The sequence below is a fragment of the Dipodomys spectabilis genome, unplaced genomic scaffold (assembly GCF_019054845.1).
Source record: "Dipodomys spectabilis isolate Male_0828 unplaced genomic scaffold, ASM1905484v1 ptg000108l, whole genome shotgun sequence".
Classification (NCBI taxonomy): domain Eukaryota; kingdom Metazoa; phylum Chordata; class Mammalia; order Rodentia; family Heteromyidae; genus Dipodomys; species Dipodomys spectabilis.
In genome coordinates this window covers 10,801,144-10,822,889 of record NW_024870785.1, presented here as the reverse complement: position 1 = coordinate 10,822,889, position 21,746 = coordinate 10,801,144, and the positions used below count along the sequence as shown (strand labels likewise).

At 42.0% G+C, this 21,746-nt stretch overlaps 1 protein-coding gene across 1 annotated transcript; it reads right to left on the bottom strand.

Annotated features, from left to right (window-relative positions):
* Positions 1–1,903: 1,903 nt before the first annotated feature.
* Scg3 (secretogranin III) lies at positions 1,904–21,452 on the bottom strand. Its single transcript, XM_042687819.1, has 12 exons — positions 21,362–21,452; positions 20,580–20,632; positions 20,042–20,087; positions 19,724–19,939; positions 17,479–17,621; positions 16,112–16,261; positions 13,983–14,163; positions 10,689–10,805; positions 9,178–9,261; positions 8,304–8,441; positions 4,769–4,849; positions 1,904–2,238 (listed from the first exon to the last, which is right to left on the bottom strand). The coding sequence occupies exons 1-12, from the start codon at positions 21,450–21,452 to the stop codon at positions 2,120–2,122; spliced, it is 1,419 nt and encodes a 472-aa protein (XP_042543753.1). The 3' UTR covers positions 1,904–2,119.
* Between the last annotated feature and the right edge of the window lie 294 nt (positions 21,453–21,746).

Below are 21,746 nucleotides of genomic sequence, written 5' to 3'. Positions count from 1 at the left end.
GGCCTGGGCGCTGTCCATGGGCCTTTTTGTGCTCAAGGCTAGCTCTCTACCATGTGAGCCACATAGTACCACTTCCAGCTTTTGCTGAGTAGCTCATTGGAGATAAGCCTCCTGGAAGCCTGGGCTGGCTTTGATTGTGATCCTCAGATCTCAGCCTCCTGAGTAGTTAGGATGACAGGCATGAGCCACCGGTGCCCGGCTTGCAGCTCTCACTTTTGTAGGTGGTTTTAGATTTGCTTTTGTAAATACTGGTTGACATAAAATACCAGAGACTATTTCTATATTTCAGCTGAAGACTTTTTTTTTCTTTTGCGGTACTGGGATTTAAACCCAAAGGCCCTGTGCTTTGAGCCCCTACCACTTGAGCCACGTTCCCATCCTATACCTGAAAAGTTTATCTCCTGTGAAAAACACCATGGCTGTTTAAGTGATGCTGAATTTGTTGTGTCTTTATAACTGAAGTGCTACATATATATATATATATTTCAATAGGTATTGCATATTCTGTATTGATAAAAGAACTAAATTTTGTCTTCTATTTTGTAAAAAAAACAAAAACACACAAAAACAAACTACCAAAGCCTGAATGAGAAAAATAAATTATGTTTTCACATAGAAGTGACTTGTGTTTTCTTTTTCATGGGAAAATAAAATAGATGTTGAAATTATATACTTAGAAATGGTGACTTTTCTGCCAAGGCTGGCTTTGAACCATGATCCTCACATTTCAGTCTTTTGAATAGCTAGGATTATAGGTATGAGCCACCAGCTCCTGGCTATAAATGCAATTTTGAAGGACAAAAAATAGCAATAACCTAAGAACAAATTGATCTCAGTCCCTACAGCCTCTTTTGCTGTCATTGGTCTATGGGATTGAGTGATTCGTGAATATGGAATTCTAACCAGAAGAATAAATAAATAAAAGAGTCCCCAGATGCGACCTATGCCTGATTCTAGTTTCTTTTGATCTTACTGCTACATCACTCAATAGAGTGTCATACACCACCATCCTCTACCACTTGAACCATGCACCCTCAAGCCCTTTTTTTGTTTTAGTCATTTTCCCAGGTAGGGTTTTTGTTGTTGTTGTTGTTGGTCGTGAGGCTTGAACTCTGGGCTTGGATGCTATCCCTCAGCTCTTCAGCTCAAGGCGAGCATTCTACCACTTGAGCCACAGCTCCACTTCCAGTTTTCTAGTGGTTTATTGGAGATAAGAGTCTCAGGGAGTTTTCTGCCTGTGCTGGCTTTGAACCGTGATCCTCAGATCTCAGCCTCTTGAGTAGCTAGGATTACAGGCATGAGCCACCGGCACTTGGCTTCACTGGTCCTTGAGATTGAACTCAGGGTCTAGGTGCTGTCTCCCTGAGCTTTTTTTTTGCTTAAGGCTGGCATTCTACCACTTGAGCCACTTCTGATTGGCCCCTCTCCCACCTTAGAGAACTAGAGAGAAGGAGTTTCATGGGCTGACGTCAAACTGCCTCCTAAGTAGCTAGAATTACAGGTGTGAGCCACCATTGCTCCCTGTTGTTAAGAGTTTTTTGTTATTGTTTTTTGTTTTTGCTGCTGGACCTAAGAAAGATCTAGGCAAACAGATCAGCAGAAAAGAGCAAATGGCTCTCTACCTACCAAGACCTTGAAACAGTGTGAGTTGGTTGCATCTCTCCAATAATCAGACACTTTCTTCAAGGGGAATTTGGCCTAAAAAACAGAACCCATGACTTAAAAACAGAACCCGTTTAATTCTGCAGGAATGCGCATGCGTGTGTGAGACAGTGAACAGAGGATTCAGTTTTCTGTTTAGTTCACAGGCTCCTCTAGAGCTACACACACACACACACACACACACACTTAAAAGTTGAGGCTGAAATAAGAATTCTGCATACAAAACAAAATCTCAGCTTGCTACAACTTTACTTCTCAGATCATGTCTAAGGCAAGCAAGAAAGCTATGTTTTACCCACTTCTAAAAGGTTAGCTACTATAAGTACACATTCTAATAATCCTTGCATCCAAAAACAAAACAAAAACAAAAAACCCTTGAATCATAGAATTAGAAATGCTTGAAGCTACATGATGTTTTCTGGAACAGTCCAGAGACTGCTGGGTCTTTGTTCCCCCTTTACAGGCTGCTGTAAATCCGCTTGATAGCATTGGCCTCTTCACGATCAAGGATGCCTTTCTCCACATAAGCATCTGCTTGTTGGTTGATGAACTCCCTCATTTTCGAAAGATCATAATCTGGAAGAGTATTATTAGACTATCATGAGCCAAGATCTGGAAGGAACAATCTCATTAGAGTGATGAGCATTAAAAAGCATTTTGGTCATAACAGGATTATGGGAGATAATGAGATTTGAACTCAGGATCTCATGTTTGTGAGACAGACACACATCACTTGAGCCATATTCCTAGCATTTTTTTTCTTTTTGATGCTGATTATTATTATTGTTGTTGTTTTTGTTATTATATTGTGTGTGTTAGCCAGTCTTCGGGCTTGAACTCAGGGCCTAGGCACTGTCCCTTACCTTTTTCACTCAAGGCTGGTGCTCTACTACTTGAGCTATAGCTCCATTTCTGGCTTTTTACTGGTTAATTGAAGGTAATAACAGTATTAAGGAAGGTATTAAGATTTGAATTCAAGGCCTCAACACTTGGTAGGCAGATAATCTACCACTTTTTTGCTTTTAATTGTATTTATTTATGTATTTATTAGGGCTTGAACTCAGGGCCTGTGCATTCTCCCTGTGCTCTTTTGCTCTAGGCTAGCACTCTACCACTTTGAGTCATAGCTCCACTTCCAGTTTTCTGGTAGTTACCTAGAGATAAAAGTCTTACAGCCTTTCCTACCCAGGCTGGCTTTGAACTGAAAACTTCAGATCTCAGCCTCCTGAGAAGCTAGACTTATAGGCATGAGCTACCAGCACCTGGCTAACATTTTGTTATTGTAAAGGTGACGTATAGGGCTGGGAAGGTGGCTCAGTGGTAGAGTGCTTGCCTTGCATGCATGAGGCCCTGGGTTCGATTCCCCAGCACCACATAAGCAGAAAAAAAAAGCCGGAAGTACAGGGCTGGGAAGGTGGCTCAGTGGTAGAGTGCTTGCCTTGCATGCGTGAGGCCCTGGGTTCGATTCCTCAGCACCACATAAGCAGAAAAAGCTGGAAGTGGTGCTATGGCTCAAGTGATAGATCGACAAAACAAACAAAAAAGCCGGAAGTGGTGCTGTGACTCAAGTGGTAGAGTGCTAGCCTTGAGCTGAAGAGCTGAGGGACAGCACCCAGGCCCAGAGTTCAGGCCCACGACTGGACCCCCCCCCCCCCCCCACACACACACAAAAGGTGATGTATAGAGAGGTTACAGTTACATAAGTCAAGTAAAGGATACATTCCTTTTTGAACAATGTCATCCTTTGCTGGTTCTGTCAATTTTTTTTTTTTCATGCCTGACCTGAGGCTTGAACTCAAGGTCTGGGTGCTGTCTCTGAGCTTTTTCACTCAAAGCTGGCACTGGAGAGGAAAGTACTCTCTAATTAATTCCCGTTCTGAACCCAGAATTGGAACACCATCTGGGTATTCCTATGAACATTTGATAAGATTTAGTTTTGCATGGAGAGCATGGCTGAGGCTGAATAAATGCCCATTTTTTTCCTTAGCTTCTCCCTCTCGGTCACAAAGCAGAGCATGAATTAGCTGAGCATCTGTTTTGTGCATAGCTCACAAGATGATTTCTGACTCAGAGGGCATAAAAGGGCATTTCTGAGCCCTACCTCAGTAATCTTTTTTTTTTTTAACCTCAGTAATCTTAGCTGCTCAGGAGGCTGAGATCTGAGGATCACAGTTAAAAACCACCTGAGGCCTTGTCCATGAGATTTGTATCTAACTACCAAAACCAACATCAAACAAACCCAGAAGTGGAGCTGGGGTTCAAGTGGCAGAGTGCTAGCCTTGAGCACAAAAGCTAAAGGACAAAGCCCTGAGTTCAAGCCCCAGGACCATTAAAAAAAAAAAAAAAAAGAAAAGAAAAAAGAAAAAGGATTATGCATAATAGAACTGAAAAATTCCCATTATCCAGTGACATCATAGCTGTTGCCACCTGCTGGCAAAATGGCAAAATGGTCTAGGTGTTTATGGCACTATAGGTTAACACAAAGCTTCCAGTCATATAAAAGTAAAAGCCCAGTCAGTGCCAGTGGCTCACATCTGTAATCCTAGCTTCTGAGGAAACTGAGATCTGAGGATGGATGGCAGTTGGAAGCCAGGCCAAGCAGAAAAGTCTCCATGAGACTCTGATCTCCAATTAACCACTCAAAAACTGGAAGTAGCGCTGTGGCTCAAGTGGTAGAGTGCTAGTTTTGAGCAAAAAAAGCTCAGGGACAGAGTCCTCAGTTCAAGCCCCATGACCAACAAAAAGGAAGAAGGAAATAAAAACAAAACAGTAACATTTTGGTTTCAAGTATCCCAAGGGAAGAGGTAGCAAACCTAAGATTGCCACATGGGGCTATGTTTCATTGATCTTTTACATTGACTTGATATTTTTCATGAGAAAGTATAAAAGAAATTGTCTTGAAAGGCTGAATCTGAGTAATAAGAGAAATGGATTGTTTTTCCCCCAGTGAACTCTGAGAGGCAGCTGGTGTGTGTGTGGGTGTGTGTGTGTGTGTGTGTGTGTGTGTGTGTGTGTGTGTGTGTGTGTGTGTGTGTGTGTCTGAGGAGACTTCAATGCCTGCTACTCTGGGGAATAATTAGGTGAAAGGCATCCACAGTAATCATACCTTCTTTGTTGCCTTTTTTGTTGTGCTTCTTCAACCATTCGATATTTTTCCTTATGGCTTCCAAATAGGCTTCTGTTTTCCCTGGAAAAGACAAGAGAACTCTCCAATCAAATGCCCTCTCCTGTCTTCTCTGCCCTCCCCTCTCCCTCTTTCCCTTCCCCCTCTCTTTCCCTCCCTCTCCTCTCCTCCTCTATACTCCCCTCCCTAGTCTTTCCCTCCCGTTCTGGCCTCTCCTCTCCTTCTTCCCTTTCCCTCTCTTCCCCTCCCCTCTCCCTCCTCCCCTCCTCTCCTTCCCCCCCCCCCCCCCGTCTGTCCCTCCCTCCCCTCCCCTCTCTTTCTCTCTCTCCCTCTCTCTTTCCTCCTCTCCTGTCTCCTCTTCATTCTTCCCCTCTTCTCCCCTCCCCCCTCTGTTTCCTCTTTTCCTCAACTCCCTCTCCTCTTTTTTCCTCTTCCCTCCTCTCCCTCCCTCCCTTCCCCTTTCTCTCCCTCTGTTCCCTTCCCTCTCCTCTCTTTCCCTTTCTCTCTTCCTTCACCTCTCCTCCTCTCTCCTCCTTTCTCTCCTTCCCTCCCTCCCCCCTCTTTCCCCTCCCCTCTTCTCCCCTCTCCCCCACAGTCTGGAAGCCACTGCCAGCTGGACAGGCAGGCGACACTAGACACTAGCCCACTAGACACTAGCCAGGGCAGGGTGACACGGGGTGCTGCTGCACCCTGGCTGTTTCTGGCTCCACTGTCTCTTGTGGGAGCTGGAAAGTGACTCTCACTTGGGCTGTGTGCAGGAGGCCCATGGGGTCGCTTGGGAAAGCTCTGCTATTTTTCTGCAATTGATTTCAGCTTCCTTCGGAAAATATAAATGGCTTATGGCTGAGGTAATAGGGTCTAAGCCTTAGAGCACATGCTGGGGCAGACGGGGAAGAGGGCCAGGACAGAGAGGCGCCCAGCCCTGGCTGCTCTGCTTTTCAACACCCTAAGAAAAATCTCCCTTTCTGTGCATGCATTTGTCCCAGCTCAGCTGTGCTGTCTTGACCTTCTATCCCTGCCAAACCAATCAGTATGCTTAATGCTGCACACACTAAAAATGTTACATCTTCTAAAAATGTTTATAGACGCTTTTTTTTTTTGCCCATACTGGTATTTTAACTCAGGTTTTGAATTCATTTGCTTGGTCGTGGCTGGTGCTTCACCACTTGAGCCACACTTCTAGCCTTACTTTTTGCTGGTAATTTTGGAGATGGACTTTTTGGGGCTTTTTTGCCTTTGAACCATGAGCCTCAGATCTCAGCCTCCTGAGTAGCCAGGATGACAGGCATGAGCCACTGGGTCCTGGCAAAAGTTAAGTGTGATATAATGTTTAAAAATGATGTTGTGCTTGGTAAGAAATGTACGCATTATCCTGCCCATGTAATTGTAACCCCTCTGTACAGTATGTTCACAAATAAAATAAAATTAAATTAAAAAAAATGATGTTGTGATTTCACAATTACAGTTTCATGTGCAGACAGCAAAGCAATCAGTATTGGCATCATACATATGGCCAGAACCACCTAGCCACTGGGTTCAAGAACGTCTTTATTATGGTCACATTTGACATGTCTAGAAGGTGAGATGAGGAACATCGGAGGAGCACTGAACTGGGAGTCAGGGGACCCTGTTCAAGTCCCAGCTCCATAGCTCTCTGGCTGTGAGATCTTGAGAATCACTTCACCTGTTGGGTTTTCTTTTACGGATTCGGTAGTTAAGAATTGTAACTTCTCCAAAGGCAATTCATATTTCTTCCCTCCCTGCCACTCCCCAGTAAATATACCTGTGTTGAAGTTGGGAACTGGTGGCTCATACCTGTAATTCTAGCTACTCAGGAGGCTGAGTTAGGAAGATAAAGTTTCAAAGCCAGCCTAAGTACAAAAGTACATGAGACTTTTCAATTAACCAATGAAAAGCTGGAAGCGGAGGTGTGGCTCAAGGGTGAAGCACCATCCTTAAGCAAAAAAGGCAAGGGAGAGTATGGGGTCCTGAGTTCAAGCCTAGTCCCTGAACAAAAGAAGAGGTGTTACCAAAACAAACCAATCCAACAATTTAAAAAAAATGGCTCACTCAGGAAGACCAGAAATGCTATTTACTTTTGGATATTTCTACAAGAATGCCTGTTTTTATTTATCTTAAACAAGAGCATCCACATATATCATTAGTCAATGATCAGATCATTAATTGCATAAGCTGACTTCTCTGGTCTAAAAATGATAAGCGTTGATAAGCTATTTAAGCAAAAGTTAGTTGGCTATTTTAATTACATTATCTTGCCATCGATATGACAAATGACCACATTGTGGTGAGTTCAAAAGTATTAGCATGCTGACCTCATCCTTGGGCTGATTGTATAAAAAAGATTTGCAGTGACTCACACACCACAGTGAACAAGTAAACATCCAACTGGCAACAGTTGCCGAACTTAGAGAATGGAATAAAGTCTTTCCTTTGGTCTCTAGAGAGTAATTTGCTTGAAAAAAAATATGGAGCAAGTTAATAGATAGGGCTGGAATAAATTTTGTTTTATGGGTATATTCCTAAATTTTAGAAATGGTCATTGAATCATTCAACTAATTATACTAATTAGGAATCAATGTTTGGGGGTAGAACAAAGGAAGAGGTCGCATTTTTTTTCAAGACTCACAGTACTCATAATCTGACTTATTGAAGTGAAACCCTTTTGTATGAAGTACTTGAAATAAAAAAAGGCAAAAAAAGTGGGGTACGTACAAAAGATACTACTCTATTAGTAGAGTGGTAACATAGAGATTAAATTAAAACTGTATGGAAAAGTTATAATGGGCTTATTTCTTCTTGAGGTAATTGAAAATTGTGAATATTCTTAGTGCCTTTAAATTGTTTACTTAGTGATTGACTTTGCAGTGCTGGGGGTCAAACCCAAGACCTCTTATTAGGCAAAAGTGCTCTACACTCCTCTCTTAATTGCTTCATTGTTTTAAAAGTTTGGTATAGAAGAATAGGGCACTGAATTCCCAATCAAGTTTTAGATTATGAAAGATAAGTGGTTTTGGCTATAAATGTAGGGAGAAATAGTCAAACAAGATGCTATACTCACAAATTCTTTCCTTCCTTCCTTCCTTCCTTCCTTCCTTCCTTCCTTCCTTCCTATCTTTCTGGCTTTCTTTCTTTCACTGGTCCTGGGGTTTGAATTTGGGCCTGGGCACTGTCCCTGAGCTTTTTTGCTCAAGGCTGGTGCTCTATCACTTGGGCCACACCTCTACTTACTTTTATTTTGTGGTTAACTGGAGAGAAGAATCTCATGGATTTTCCTGCCCAGACTGGCTTCAAACTTCAATTCTCAGATCTCAGACATCCTAAGTAGCTAGGATTATGGGTGTGAGTCCCTGGTTGCTAGGGTCTTTCTTTATGCCCAGTTGGCCTGGATTGTGATCATCCTATCTGTGGGTCATGCTTTTAGGGTCACCTTTGTGTGGTCCAAGCTTTTGTTTCTTCTGTTTTATTGGCCACCCAGATCTGTCTGTACCTTCTGTACCTTTTGGTTCATCTGTCTTTCTGCCTGGGCTTGAGTTCTCATCTTTTGTGGAATCCTTCAAGGTCCCATATTCTTTCTCCATCTTTGCAGCTTCTTCCTTGGTGCTATCTGTTTCTTCGTGAGTCTTTTCTGATGGTGCTGTAATCAGATTACATGTTGTTATTATAAGGGTATTTCTTATTTGCATTCATCTTGAACTCAGGGTCTTGGGCTTGCTCTGCTTTCTTACTAATGACTGATGCTGTATCCCTTGAGCTAGACCTGGATTATAGTTTTTTGTTGGTTAATTGGAGATAGAATCTCACAGAGTTTCTGCCAATCCGGCTTCAAACCATGGCCTTCCAGGTCTCAACCTCCTGAGTAGCTAGAATTACAGGCGCCCACCTGCTAACAATGACATTTAAGATGGATTACTTGGTTTTGTGAGGTAGCCATTTTCTACCTCATAAAATCTCTGGTAAAAACCTATTAGCCAGGTGCTGGTGGCTCACATCTGTAATCCTAGCTACATAGGAGGCTGAGATCTAAGAATCATGGTTTAAAGCTAGAGAGCCAGACATGGAGCTGTGGCTCAAGTGACAGACCAGCCTTGAGTAAAAAAGCTCAGGAACAGCGTCCAGCCCCTGAATTCAAGCCATGGGATTGGAACAAAAAAAGAAAAGAAAAAGAAAAAAGAAGAAGAAACTTACATTACTTTCAGTGCTTTGAGTTGGTTAGATTTCTGTGCTATAATTGGCTGAGAAACAGCTAAGGTTACTTCTATTTATTCCTGTGTTGAAACCTATAATCCTTCATTCATGTTTCCCGAAGCTCATATTCACCACTCAAGAATTATTCTACTAAAAACTAGAATAAATAGTGAAGTAAATCCTACCTGGGGAAAGCTTGCTTTTATTGTCAGTAGCGTTTTTTTCTAGCTTGCTTCTGGTCTGAAGAGCAATTGTTTCATCCAAGTTTTCTGCAGGGAGGAAGAGAAGAAAATATAATTTCACTTCCTGAGAGATGATATCATACTTTTTACTAAAAATATCTAATTCTCCCCAGAAATATCACATCAGCAATTCCAAAATATTAACATTGCCGACAAGAAGCTTCAACTGAGATTTTATCCCTATGAATCACAGACTCTCAAGACAGAGAGGCTTGTAAGAAGATCTTCACTTATATGTCCATGGGTTTCACCTATATAACACCTCCTCACGGTGGCTGCATCCGGTTTTCTTCTTTGGGGAGCCCTGCTTTCTCCTCTCCCTCCTTTGACTCCAGTTATAGTTGAATAAGTCAAGCCTGAAGTTAACCCAAGTTAAAGAGTCTTCAATGGCCTTGGGTTTGGACCAAAGAGGAGTTTGAGGCTGAGCTATAGTGATTGGTTTAAGGAAGAGCACGTGACTCAATCTCAGCCAATAAGATTTCATACTAGGACCATTGGAAGAAAGAGGCACTTGTCCTGTACTAATTGCTATCTGTGTAGAGATGATATTTGAGTGGTTATACCATTAGTGGTACCCACAAGGGAGCAGCCTGACTGGAATGAATCAGCACACAGAATCTGAGGACAGATTAATTCTTCACCTTATTGGTGGACTTCACAAGTCCAAAGCCAGGCTATCCTTTACCCTCTGAACAGTCTGCTCTCAGTTATACAAGGTCATAATTTCCTTTTTTCTTTTCTTTTTTTTTTTGCATAAGCCAAACTGTGGGTTAAGCAAAACAGGAACTTCACTTAAATTGTAGTAAAATGTAGAGAAAACCAGTACAGATCCTCAGTGTCAACTTATGAAGTCTTAAGAAAACTTTTTTTTTTTTTAATGAGATGGGGCCAGTTCAGGGCTGGCTTTGGACTCCTGGACAGAAGTTATCTTTCTGTCTCTGCTTTTTGAGTAGTTGGGGCAATAAACATATATCACCCCAGCTCTACACCTGGCTATAGGAAATTAGTGTTAAAAATCAGGAAGTGGCGCTGTAGCTCAAGTGGTAGAGCACTCGCCTTGAGTTGAAGAGCTGAGGGACAACGCCCAGGCCCAGAGTTCAAGCCCCACGACCAGACCCCCCCCAAAAAAAATCATACTTATGTGTAGAGACATTTCAGTAGGATTGGCACACACTCACACACACACACAGAGTCTGTGTGGAGATTAGAAAATGTTAGCAAGATTACATATAATAAAGGTGAAACTTTTAAATTCAGGATGGATCCATAAAGAGTTGAAAACTTCTGGTTAATTTGACTTGACTGTATTACCAGCTAGGGTAATTTCTGGTTACCCAGTGATCTGGGCTGTTTTGGCCTAAATCATCAAATTAGTGGGGTCATGGTTATCAAATCACTAGTTTACTTCTCAGTGAAAACCATCTTAGGAAAAATAGAGCAAATGGGATTCTTACCGAGGTAGGAAACACCTTCTTCTGGTGATACTGTGCCATACTTTACCATCATCTTCACAAAATCAATCAGTGTTTTCATGATGGTGATCAGTGTTTCTTTTTCTTTTGCCTCTTTTTCTGTATTAAAAAATGAAATAATTTAAAGAAAACTAGTGCCAAAGAGTCTCGTTTCTTCCTTTCTTCTTTCCCTTCCTCCTTCCCTTCCTTTTTTCCCTCCCTCCCTCCTTTCCTCCTTCCCTTCCTCCATTCTTCCTTTCCCCCCACCCCTTCTTTTTTGCTTTTGTTTTTGTGCTGGTCCTGGGGCTTGAACTCAGGGCCTGGTGCTTTCCCTAAGCTTTTTTGCTCAAGGGTAGCACTCTACCACTTGAACTACAGCTCCATTTTTGGCTTTTTTTTGGGGGGGGGTAATTTATTGGAGATAGGAGTTTCCTGGACTTTTCCTGCCTGTGCTGGCTTTGAACCATGATCCTAGATCTCAGCCTTCTGAATAAGTAGAATTACAGGTGCCAGCCATGGATACCCAGATCTATTTCTTTATTTTATTTTTGTCGGTCATGGGGCTTGAACTCTGGGCTTGGGCGCTGTCCCTGTACTCTTCAGCTCAAGGCAAGTGCCCTACCTCTTGAGCCACAGAGCCACTTCTGGTGTTCCAGTGGTTTATTGGAGATAAGAGTCTCAAGGACTTTCCTGCCCAGGCTGGCTTTGAATCATAATCCTCAGATCTCAGCCTCCTGAGTAGCTAGGATTACAGGCATGAGTTACCGGGTGCCCGGGTTATTTTGTTTTTTTCATGAACATATGTGACCAGTACAAGGGAGTTTCATTGTGGTGGTTTCATTGCTATGTATAGTAGATTTTGAACAAGTTCATTCCCTTGATTATTTTCACTTATTCCACCTTCTTGCAAATTCCTTTTCCAAATAGCATTTGTGCATTTCATTATGAAATCTTCAGCTAGATAAATAGATGATAGAAGCTAGATAAATATATTGATATATAATAGAAGATAAATAGACATAAGATAGATAGATAAGCCAAGTGCTGCTGGTTCAAACCTGTGATCCACCCCATGCCACCAGAGACTCTCCCTTGGGACCCTTCCTGTCTGGTGAGAGTTCTATTTCTCTTCAGTAAATCCTTGTCATTTTACCTCTCTCTCTGGGTTCATGGGCTCCTTCTTTGAGACCACTGAGACAAAGGACCTGATCTAAGTATAGCAACTCACCTTCCTTCTTCCTCTTCCTGCATTTATGTATTTATATATTTACTTATTGACAGTTGTGCACCTTGAACATAGGGTCTAGGTGCTGTTGCTGAGTCTTTTCTAGTCAAGGCGAGAGCTCTACCACTTTGAGCCACAGCTCTATTTCCTGTTTTCTGGTGGTTAATTGGAGATAAGAATCTCAAGGATTTTTCTGCTCAGGCTGGCTTCAAACCCTGTTCCTCAGATCTCAGCCCGCTGAGTAGCTGGGATTATAGGTGTGAGCCATCAGGCCCAGCTCTTTCCCTGCCTTTAATTTCTCATTTAGTTCAGACTTTGGGTGAAAAGAACAGGTATTAACAAAGACCTCAGTAGATGTCATTAAAATTCTGGAAAAACAAAGGCAATGAGGAATCAAGTGAAGAAAACAGCAAGTTCAAAACAAAGACTATACTATCTAATAAGGTGGGTTGTTCTGTTTTGTTTTGAGTCGTGGGGCTTGAACTCTGGGCCTGGGTGCTGTCTCTGAGCTCTTCAGTTCAAGGGGAGCACTCTACCACTTGAGCCACAGTGCAACTTCCGGTTTTCTTGTGGTTAATTGGAAATAGTCTCACAGACGTTCCTGCCTAAGCTGGCTTTGAACTGTGATCCTCAGATCTCAGCCTCCCGAGTAGCTAGGATTACAGGCGTGAGCCACTGGTGCCCAGCCCAATAATGTTTTAAATATTTTCTCTCCCCCTACCCACCCACAGGCTGGGATGAAGGCAATGTGGGAGAAGAGATCCTGAGAAATAACTGAGAAATGACTCCAGCCACCATTTTCTTGGTTGAAGGTAACAGCCAGGAACTTGATATCATGCTGATGCTCTTCTCTGATGAGAAGTGACTCATGGCAGCAATGGTTCTGAGCTGGGCATCTGCCATCCACTGGGGCAAGGTGACTCAGAACAGACCCTCTAGATCTACAAGCTCTGCAGATACCAGCAGAGAGTTGGAGCCACCTGGTCATGGTCTGGGATTGAAGGACAACAGGACATTGTACAGGAATGAAAGCTGACTCTCAGGTCGCTTCCTGAAGGCCATAGAATATAATTACAGAAAACTGGGGCTGGGAATGTGGCTTAGTGGTAGAGTGCTTGCCTAGCATGCATGAAGCCCTGGGTTCGATTCATCAGTACCACATACACAGAAAAAGCCGGAAGTGGCCCTGTGGTTCAAGTGGTAGAGTGCTAACCTTGAGCACAGAGAGGCTCAAGGACATTGCCCAGGCCCTGAGTTCAAGCTCCAGGACCAGAAAAAAATATATATATATAATTACAGAAAACTGTATATAGAAAGCGCTATCTAAGACAATGCAGGGCATATATCCTAACAATAACAATAAAAGAGTGGGTGTTATTAGTCCCTTTGCAGATTAACTAAAAGTAAACATGAACTGAAATCCTCCAGCTAATGCAGTGTATCTGCAAGAGAGGAGATCAGGACATTTTAAGGTGTTGGTTTTTGTTTTTGTTATTTTTGTGGGGGGTGTGGTACTGGGGCTTGAACTGGGTCTGAGCACTGTCCCTGAGCTCTTTTTTGCTCAAGGCTAGTGCTTTACCACTTGAACCATAGTTCCACTTCTAGCTTTTTTTTGTGTGTGATTAATTGGGAGATGAGCATTTCATGGATTTTCCTGACTGGGCTGGCTTCAAACCAAGATCCTCAGATCTCAGCCTCCTGAGTAGCTAGGATGACAGGTGTGAGCCACTGGCCACCGGGCAAAGTCTTGATTTAAAACAAAGCAAAAGCAAATAATTTCCCAGAGTGGTTTGGACTTCCTGGCTTCTCTTCATCGAGGGTCTATTTTGACTCATTTAGAAAGCCGAAACTGGCCGGGTCTGTGCTGAGTGTCTTGAGGGCCTGAGCCACCAGGGCCGAGGTAATCCAGGTTTTTTGAAAAGAAAAATGATGTGATTTTCCCCTGCAAGTTCCTCATATATGTCACTGAGGAGTATATTTGGAACCTGAAAACAGGAAGAGGACACCCCACACAATTTCCTAGAAGCACTATTTCTAGTCCACATGGTAAGGGAAAAAAACCCAGAGGTTACCTGAATCGATGCTTTTCAGAAGTGCATAGAAGTTTGGGAAGTACTGGAGTTCCTCAAAGCTGTCCTCACTGTAGGTTTTAGTTCTCCTTTCCAGGCCATTGGTCAAGGTCAAGGCGTTTGATACGGTTTCATCATCATCTCCATTACTGAAGCCATCTTGAATCGCTGCCATCGGAGGAGTCTCCAGCCATGAAAGAAATCAATAATAATAATAATAATACAAAAGTAAGCATGTGGAGTTGGGTGCTGGTGGCTCATTCTTGTTTTGTTTGTTTGGTTTTTTTATGTCAGTCGTGGGGCTTGAACTCTGGACCCGGGCGCTTTCCCTGTCCCCCCCTCCCCCCTTCAGCTCAAGGCAGTGCTCTACCACTTGAGCCACAGCACCACTTCCAGTTTTCTAGTGGTTTACTGGACATAAGAGTCTCACAGAGTTTCCTGCTCAAGCTGGCTTTGAACTGTGATTCTCAGACCTCAGCTTCCTGAATAGCTAGGATTAAAAGCATGAGCCACTGGCACCCGGCTTGGTGGCTCATTCTTATAAGCCTAGCTACTCAGGAGACTGAGATCTGAGGACCAAAATTCAAAGCCAGCCCAGGAAGGAAAGTCTGGACGACTCTGATCTCTAATGATCCACCAAAAAGCTGGAAGTGGAGGTGTGGTCAAGTGGTAACTCTACCACTCTAGCCTTGAGCAAAAAAGCTTAGAGACAGTACCCAGACCCTGAGTTCAAGCCCCAGTACCAGCACTCAAAATTTAAAAAATAAAAAAAATAGTAAGCATTTGGTTAGAATTAATGTTTCACTTGTATATTTGAAAGACAAGAAATCCTCCTCCTTTGCATGTGTTGGAAGGATTTTTCCTGAGCTTGTGTATACCTAGCCCTAATGACTAAGGTCACGGGGACTCAGTGAAAGGTGCTCTATATTTGTGAGACCCCTCCTAAAGTCCATGACATGATCTTCAACTCTCAGCCTTCTAAGTAGCTAGGATTAGGGGCGTGAGACAATGGCGCCTGGTGCCATCAGGAATATTAAAGAGAATTCAAGACAAGGGGCAGGGGGGGAGGATTTCAGAGCTTGGTTGATACTAAGGGGGAAAAATGGAGAATGAGGAGTCCATCTAAGAGAAGAAAGGATGAATGACAAGGGTGAATGGAAGATGAAAGACAGGCTTCAGGACCAATGCAAAGGGGTAGGGGCAGGTGGAAGAGCACTAACTGAATTGAAAGGCAGATCAAGACAGAACACAGCAGCCATGGCAGTCACTCCTGCAGAGGATCTACATGGTTTTTTGTTTTTTTGGGGTTTTTTTGGCAAGAGTGTGTGTGTATGCACGTGTATGAATGTGTGTGTGTGTGTGTGTGTGTGTGTGTGTGTGTGTTGGGGCAGATGATGAGATCTCTAGCAATCAAACAGAATACCAGAAAAACTATGTGATGTAGGGTCTAGCATACTGATACTATTGATACTATGAAAATAATTGTTATTATGTGATGTTATTTCCCATATTATTATTATTGTTATTATTTTGTTATTATTATTATTTTGCCAGTTCTAAGGCTTGAACACAGGGCCTGAGCACTATCCTTAAGCTTCTTTTGCTCAAAGCTAGCACTATACCAGTTGAGCCACAGTGCCACTGCTGGCTTTTTCTGCTTATGTGGTACTGAGGAATTGAAACTAGGGCTTCATGCATGCTAGGCAAGCACTCTACCACTAAGCCACATTCCCAGTCCTTTATGCGTTATTTTTATAGTGTGGAATAAGATTTTTAAAAAAACCTTTACTATATGAGTAGGTCATCTCTAAATTATTTTTAATCTCTTAATTATTTTTCTAAGCAGAGATCATTTATATCTTTGATCTTAGTAGTATCTTATGAATATACATTTTAAGTGGGCTAAAAGTGCTGCTTATTCTAAGTTTCCTTTTCTCATTCTCTCTCTTTCTTACTTTCTTCCCTTTCATTTTTAGTGGTACTAGGGTTCAAACTCAGGGTCTTGTGATTACTAGCCAAGAGTTCTACATTTAAGCCACAGTGCCAGGCCTCCAAATTTCCTTAAGTAAGATAGTAATTATGTACACACCCAAACAGATTCATAGACTCACATACCACACACATGTACATACCACTTTCTCTGGTATTTTTCCAGCCTGGTTCTCGGTCCTGCTTGTGGATTTATTGAGCTCCTCCTCATAATTTGTGGCTTCCTTTGAAATTAACTGTTGTAATGCTTCTGCAACTTCATCTTCCAGGGTGTGGGCCTGGCTTTCAGTGATCTGTTGGAAAGAAGCAAAGCCTAAGTAGTCAGTATGTTCATTCTTGTGATTTAAAAAATCTATACTAAGCAGGGCTCCGGTGGCTCACAACTGTAATCCTAGCTACTTAGGAGACTGAGATCTCAGGATCACGGTTCAAAGCCAGCCCGGGCAGGAAACTCTGTGAGACTCTTATCTCTAATTAACCACTCAGAAAACCGGAAGTGGTGCTGTAGTTCAGCATATTTTTTTTTTCTTGTCCAAGTACTGGAGCTTGAACTCAAAGCCTAGATGCTGTCCCTTAGCCTTTTTTACTCAAGGCTGGCACTGTAACACTTGAGCCACAGCTCCACTTCTGGCTTTTTGTTGGTTAATTAGAGAGAAGAGACTCAGGGACTTTCCTGCTGGGGCTGGCTTTAAAGTATGATTCTCAGATCTCAGTCTCTTGAGTTGCTAGGATTATTAGGTGAGCCACTGGTGCCTGGCTCCTGAACACATATTTTTACGAAGACTCTGGAGTGCTCTTTCTGGATGATCCTTCCTGCTATGTCTACTACATACTGGTATTAAAGTAATTGCTCAGTACCCTGGGAAGAAGTGACGTTGGGTCAGCCATGGCAAGATGTCAGTTCCACCATGTTGAGACCCATAGGCATGTTTTAGAAATACCCTGTAGAGTTGCTCCCCTTTATCTGCAGGTCATAGTGGGGGAACCTCTGAGTAGCTGAGAAGTTAGCACCTTACTAAAACCTCCAGGGCTGTGTCATAGCTGAGGAGCTAACACAAACTTGGAAAATTAGATGGCTTTGGGTTTCTCAAACATATGATGTCTGCCCTTGCTCAGATGATTTCTCTTTCTTCCTCCATCCTCCTTAGCTCTTATGATTATATCCTCCCAGCTCTTCTAAGATCATTCCAACATGTCTTCTTCTGAGGCCCCTTTCCTAACCTCCAAACGGAGACAAACCATTCACCAGCAATCAATGCTGCTTTTATGACACATAAGTATGGCTTGTGGTGTGTGTGTGTGTGTGTGTGTGTGTGTGTGTGTGTGTGTGTGTGTGTGTGAAGTTATCTGGTTCTTCTGATAGACTCTATAAACTCCCCAAGGGAACCCTAGGGTGCTCAAGACAAAAGAGATGATGAATTGTAAACACTTAGCTACTTGAATCACATGACTTGGTTTCTTGCTCCAAAAGGAGCAAAGAATTTGGCTTCCTCTCATGCATCCAATTTACCAGGCCAAGGTTCAGAAGCTTGGAAACAATCTTGTCAAATACTCCTCTGTCATTCTCCTCGTAAATCCTGCTGGCAATTTTATGGACAATGTCTTCAGCCGTCAGAGGAGTCCCATCCAGTTGATGAAGACCATCAGGATCATCTACACACAATAACCATGATTTCATAACACAGTGATCACAGACTCATTACACAGGTCATATTCTAGTAACCATCTATACTTAGCTTTTCTATATTCAGACCTGTTTGAGGTATGTTACAGTGGTGTTTGGTTTTATAGAAACTCTTGGTTGCCAGGGGTTGGTGGCTCACACCTGTAATCCTAGCTACTCAGGAGACTGAGATCTGAGGATCACAGTTCAAAGCCAGCCCGGGCAGAAAAGTCCGTGAGGCTCTGATCTCCAATAAACCACTAAAAAACCGGAATGATCTCCAATAAACCACTAAAAAACTGGAAGTGGCACTGTGGCTCAAGAGGTAGAGTGATCGCCTTGAGCTGAAGAGTACAGGAACAGCGCCTAGGCCCAGAGTTCAAGCCCTATGACCGACAAAAAGAAAAGAAAAGAAACTCTTGGTTTAAAATAAAATTAGGAGGGCTGGGAAGGTGGCTCAGTGGTAGAGCACTTGCCTTGCATGCATGAGGCCCTGGGTTCGATTCCTCAGCACCACATAAGCAAAAAGAAAAAAGCCAGAAGTGGCGCTGTGGCTGAAGTGGTAGAGTGCTAGCCTTGAGCTGAAGAGCTGAGGGACAGCGCCCAGGCCCAGAGTTCAGGCCCTACGACCGGACTCCCCCCTCCCCCCCAAAAAAAAAATGTGTGTTAGTGATCAATCCAATTGAACAAACAATAGATTCTGTGTGTGTGTGTGTGTGTGTGTGTGTGTGTGTGTGTGTGTGTGTAATGGTACTGGGGCTGGTCCTTATGCATGCTAGGCAACTGCTCTATCACTAAGCTACATCTTCAGTTCCTAAACTGTTTGATATGATATTATTACTTAAATTTTTTTTGTTGGTCATGGGGCATAAACTCAAGGCCTAGGCATTGTCCCTGAGCTCTTTTACTCAAGGCTAGTGCTCCACCACTTTTGTGCCAGAGTACTACTTCTGGTTTTCTGGTAGTTAATTGGAGATAAGAGTCTCAGAGGGACTTTTCTGCTGGGCTCACTTCCAACCACACTCATCAAATCTCAGCCTCCTGAGCAGCTAGGATTACAGGTGTGAGCCACTGGTGTCTGGTTCCTGTTTGACATATATATATATATATATATATATATACATATATTATACATATATAATATATATATGTATAATTTTTGCCAGTGCTGGGACTTGAACTCAGGGTCTGAGTACTGTCCCTAATGCTTCTTTTTGCTCAAGGTTAGCACTTTACCACTTGAGCCACAGCACCACATCCAGCTTTCTCTGTTTATGTGATGCTGAGGAATCCAACCCAGGTCTTTGTGCATGCTAGGCAAGCACTCTACTGCTAAGCCACATTCCCAGCCCTGATATAGCTATTTTTTACTTTAATTAAATCACATGGTCTGTTCAAAGCAATTAAATTTGTTTTAATTCAGTTATCCCACTGTCTGTCTCTTTCTAGTCCAAATCTTAGGTTAAAAAGCAGAATTCAAGCTTTAAATTTTGTTTTCCTGAGTAGCATAGATTAATATGCGACAAAATCTAAGCCATCATCTCCACTCCAAACTTGTACATTTCTGAACTCTCCTCTAGCTGTGACGTTCAATGAAAATCCAATTTAATTGGCAGCTATTTTCCAGCAGAGATAATTAGTGTAATTCTCTTGTTGCCATGGAACAAAATCAGGCATAGAAGAAAGCCTGCGCTCTGTCCTAAGCACTCGTCTGCAGAATGGAAAACACTCTTCCTCAATGCCTGGCTACAGCAATTCACTTGTTCCTTCATGTTCTTTCATTTGTTTATTCATTTAATTCATAAAGTCATTCATTGAATTCATGAGCGTTCACTGGAACTGTAGTTTCTCTGTTCTTGTTTAATTCTCAGTTTAGTTTTGGAGAAAGACATTCAGCGTACGTTTATGCATATAAACAACAGTGATCCTCAGCTCTCAGCCGCCTCTTGAGAAGCTAGGATTACCAGTACGAGCCACCTTGGCCAAGTTTGAGATGTTTATACTTTTTAAAGAAAAGTCTTTAAAAAATTAACCTGAATGAGAAACTTCAAATTAGAGAAAATAAATAGCAAAAAAGTTCTTTTTTAATTACCTTGAAATTTCTGCTCCAATCCACTCTTGGTAGAATCATAATCATCAACCAGTTTTCGATTCTTGGTTGAATCAACATCTTCCACAGTCAGTTTATTAGCCAGTGGAGAGCTTCTTATGGACTGTCTGTCTTTCTCAGGTTTTTCCTTTTCTGTTATTGCCTTTAGCAGATTCAAGTTATCAGCAAAAGAATAATTGCTTTCACCTACTTTGTTTTCTGTTTAAAAAAAAAAAAAGCCCCATACCCAACACAACCATTTTAGTTAATGTACTCACAGTTTACATTACATATTTTAGTATCAGTCATATTCTTTTTTACCTGGAGGGGATGTTTTTTTAATCTTATCTGCTTCAGCTTCAGCAATCTGTAAAAATAACATAGATCCCAGCTTTAAATCATTGCTTCATGACTTACCAAGTATTAGAGCCAAATGGTTTAACCTCCATTGGATGTAGTTCTCCTGTTCGTACAATGTATTTAATAATGCTTATCCAAAGGCACTAAGGATTAAATGAGATTTAAAGAGGGCTGATGTGTTATAACATAATTCCTTTCTGCTATCATATTGGTAACAAACAAACCTTTGGCAAACTAAGTAATCAGGATAGATATGATGTTGAACTTACTGAGTTATTTATATAGTCAATGCTACATATTATGCAAAACTCAATGTGCAGATTGTTAGGCATAGAAATGACCAACACTTATTTTCTCGTTCTCATTTCTATTCATTTGTTATTAATTCCCTGAAGTTTGTAAATTTGAAATGGCTAAAATGTCACAATACAATTATATTAATGAAAGAATTACAATTACATTAATGAAATGGGTAATTAGCATTTTAATTCAGACTTACCTGTTCATTCAAAGGCCTTTCTGCACTCAGTTCTCTATTATGTAGTGATTGGCCTAGGATCAATAAATGCAAATATAAATATAATTATTCACTGGAAAAAATATATATTTAAATGTTCCAAAACAAATTAAAATAAATATTAGGAGAAATAATTCTGAATGCCTATGAAACAAACTAGATATAAAAGATTGTTAATAGTATACAGTGGAGATGGAGATCAGCTTTGCCTTATGTATTCTCTTGGTGTGTTTTAGGAGTTAACAAAATCACCTTTTATGGTTTTCCAGCCAGAAATTAAACATAGCATCTTCACGCTTGATTTATCAGCTTTCCTCCACTAGGAATAGCATAACTTGGGTTAGCGTTATTGGCACACTACAAGCTCTGTCATCAGATGCTGTATTATAAATAGAATATCTGAGAAAGGTTGTAAAACCCTTTGGAAAGAAAGAAATCCCAGGCCACTTTAAGAGGAAGAGGCACCTCGGTCTCCCTTCCAAAATAAGATCTTAGAAGAAAAACAACAAAAAGAGCCCATGTTACTCTGTCATTAAAAAAGCCAAGGGGAGAAAAAAAAAAATCCCTGTCTCTGAATTCAAGCTGACTTTTGGTCACTACACAAAGATAGGATCTAAGCAGAGAACAAGGCAGGGTGATTTACAGCTCACAGCTCACAGCTCAGGAACAGGGAGCATTTCCCTGCTCCTGGCAAAATAAATAAATTAAATTAATTTAATTTAATCTAAAAAAGGAGAGGGGAAAAAGAAAAGTTTCCACCTTACCTTGATTGCCTCCAGGTTTAGGGAAAGCTTGAATTGGGCTACCGTGGAATATCAACACCAAAATGCAAGTGCCAGTCCACAGGAACCCCATTCTTTCACACTGGGCTTCAGCAAAGAGCCTGGCGCCAAGGCTCTGAGCTGTAGCTTTTGTGATGAATGAAAAGGGGACCGTGGGGTAGGGGAAACAACAACAACAACAAACCAACCAACCACAACCCAACCAACAAAACAAAACAAGAAGGGCCAAGAGGATTGGGTTGGAGGGAGGGAGAATGAATTGCAAAGATCTGGGGCGGCCTGTAGGCTCTGCCCTGCAGGTTTAAGCAGATGCCAGGGCTGGCGGATCTGCAAGGTACAGGCGAGCGCTGTCCACCCCGCGGGTGCT

What these genes read in the sequence shown, in the direction of transcription:
- Scg3 (XM_042687819.1), bottom strand. Translation starts at nt 21,452, where the DNA reads ATGGGGTTCCTGTGGACTGGCACTTGCATTTTGGTGTTGATATTCCAC. An exon ending in AAAGGCCTTTGAATGAACAG is followed by an intron (nt 20,088 to 20,579) that starts GTAAGTCTGAAT and finishes TTATTTTTACAG; the next exon opens with ATTGCTGAAGCTGAAGCAGA. An exon ending in TAAAAGCAAGCTTTCCCCAG is followed by an intron (nt 8,442 to 9,177) that starts GTAGGATTTACT and finishes ATCTGATTACAG; the next exon opens with CACCATCAGAAAAGACTCAC.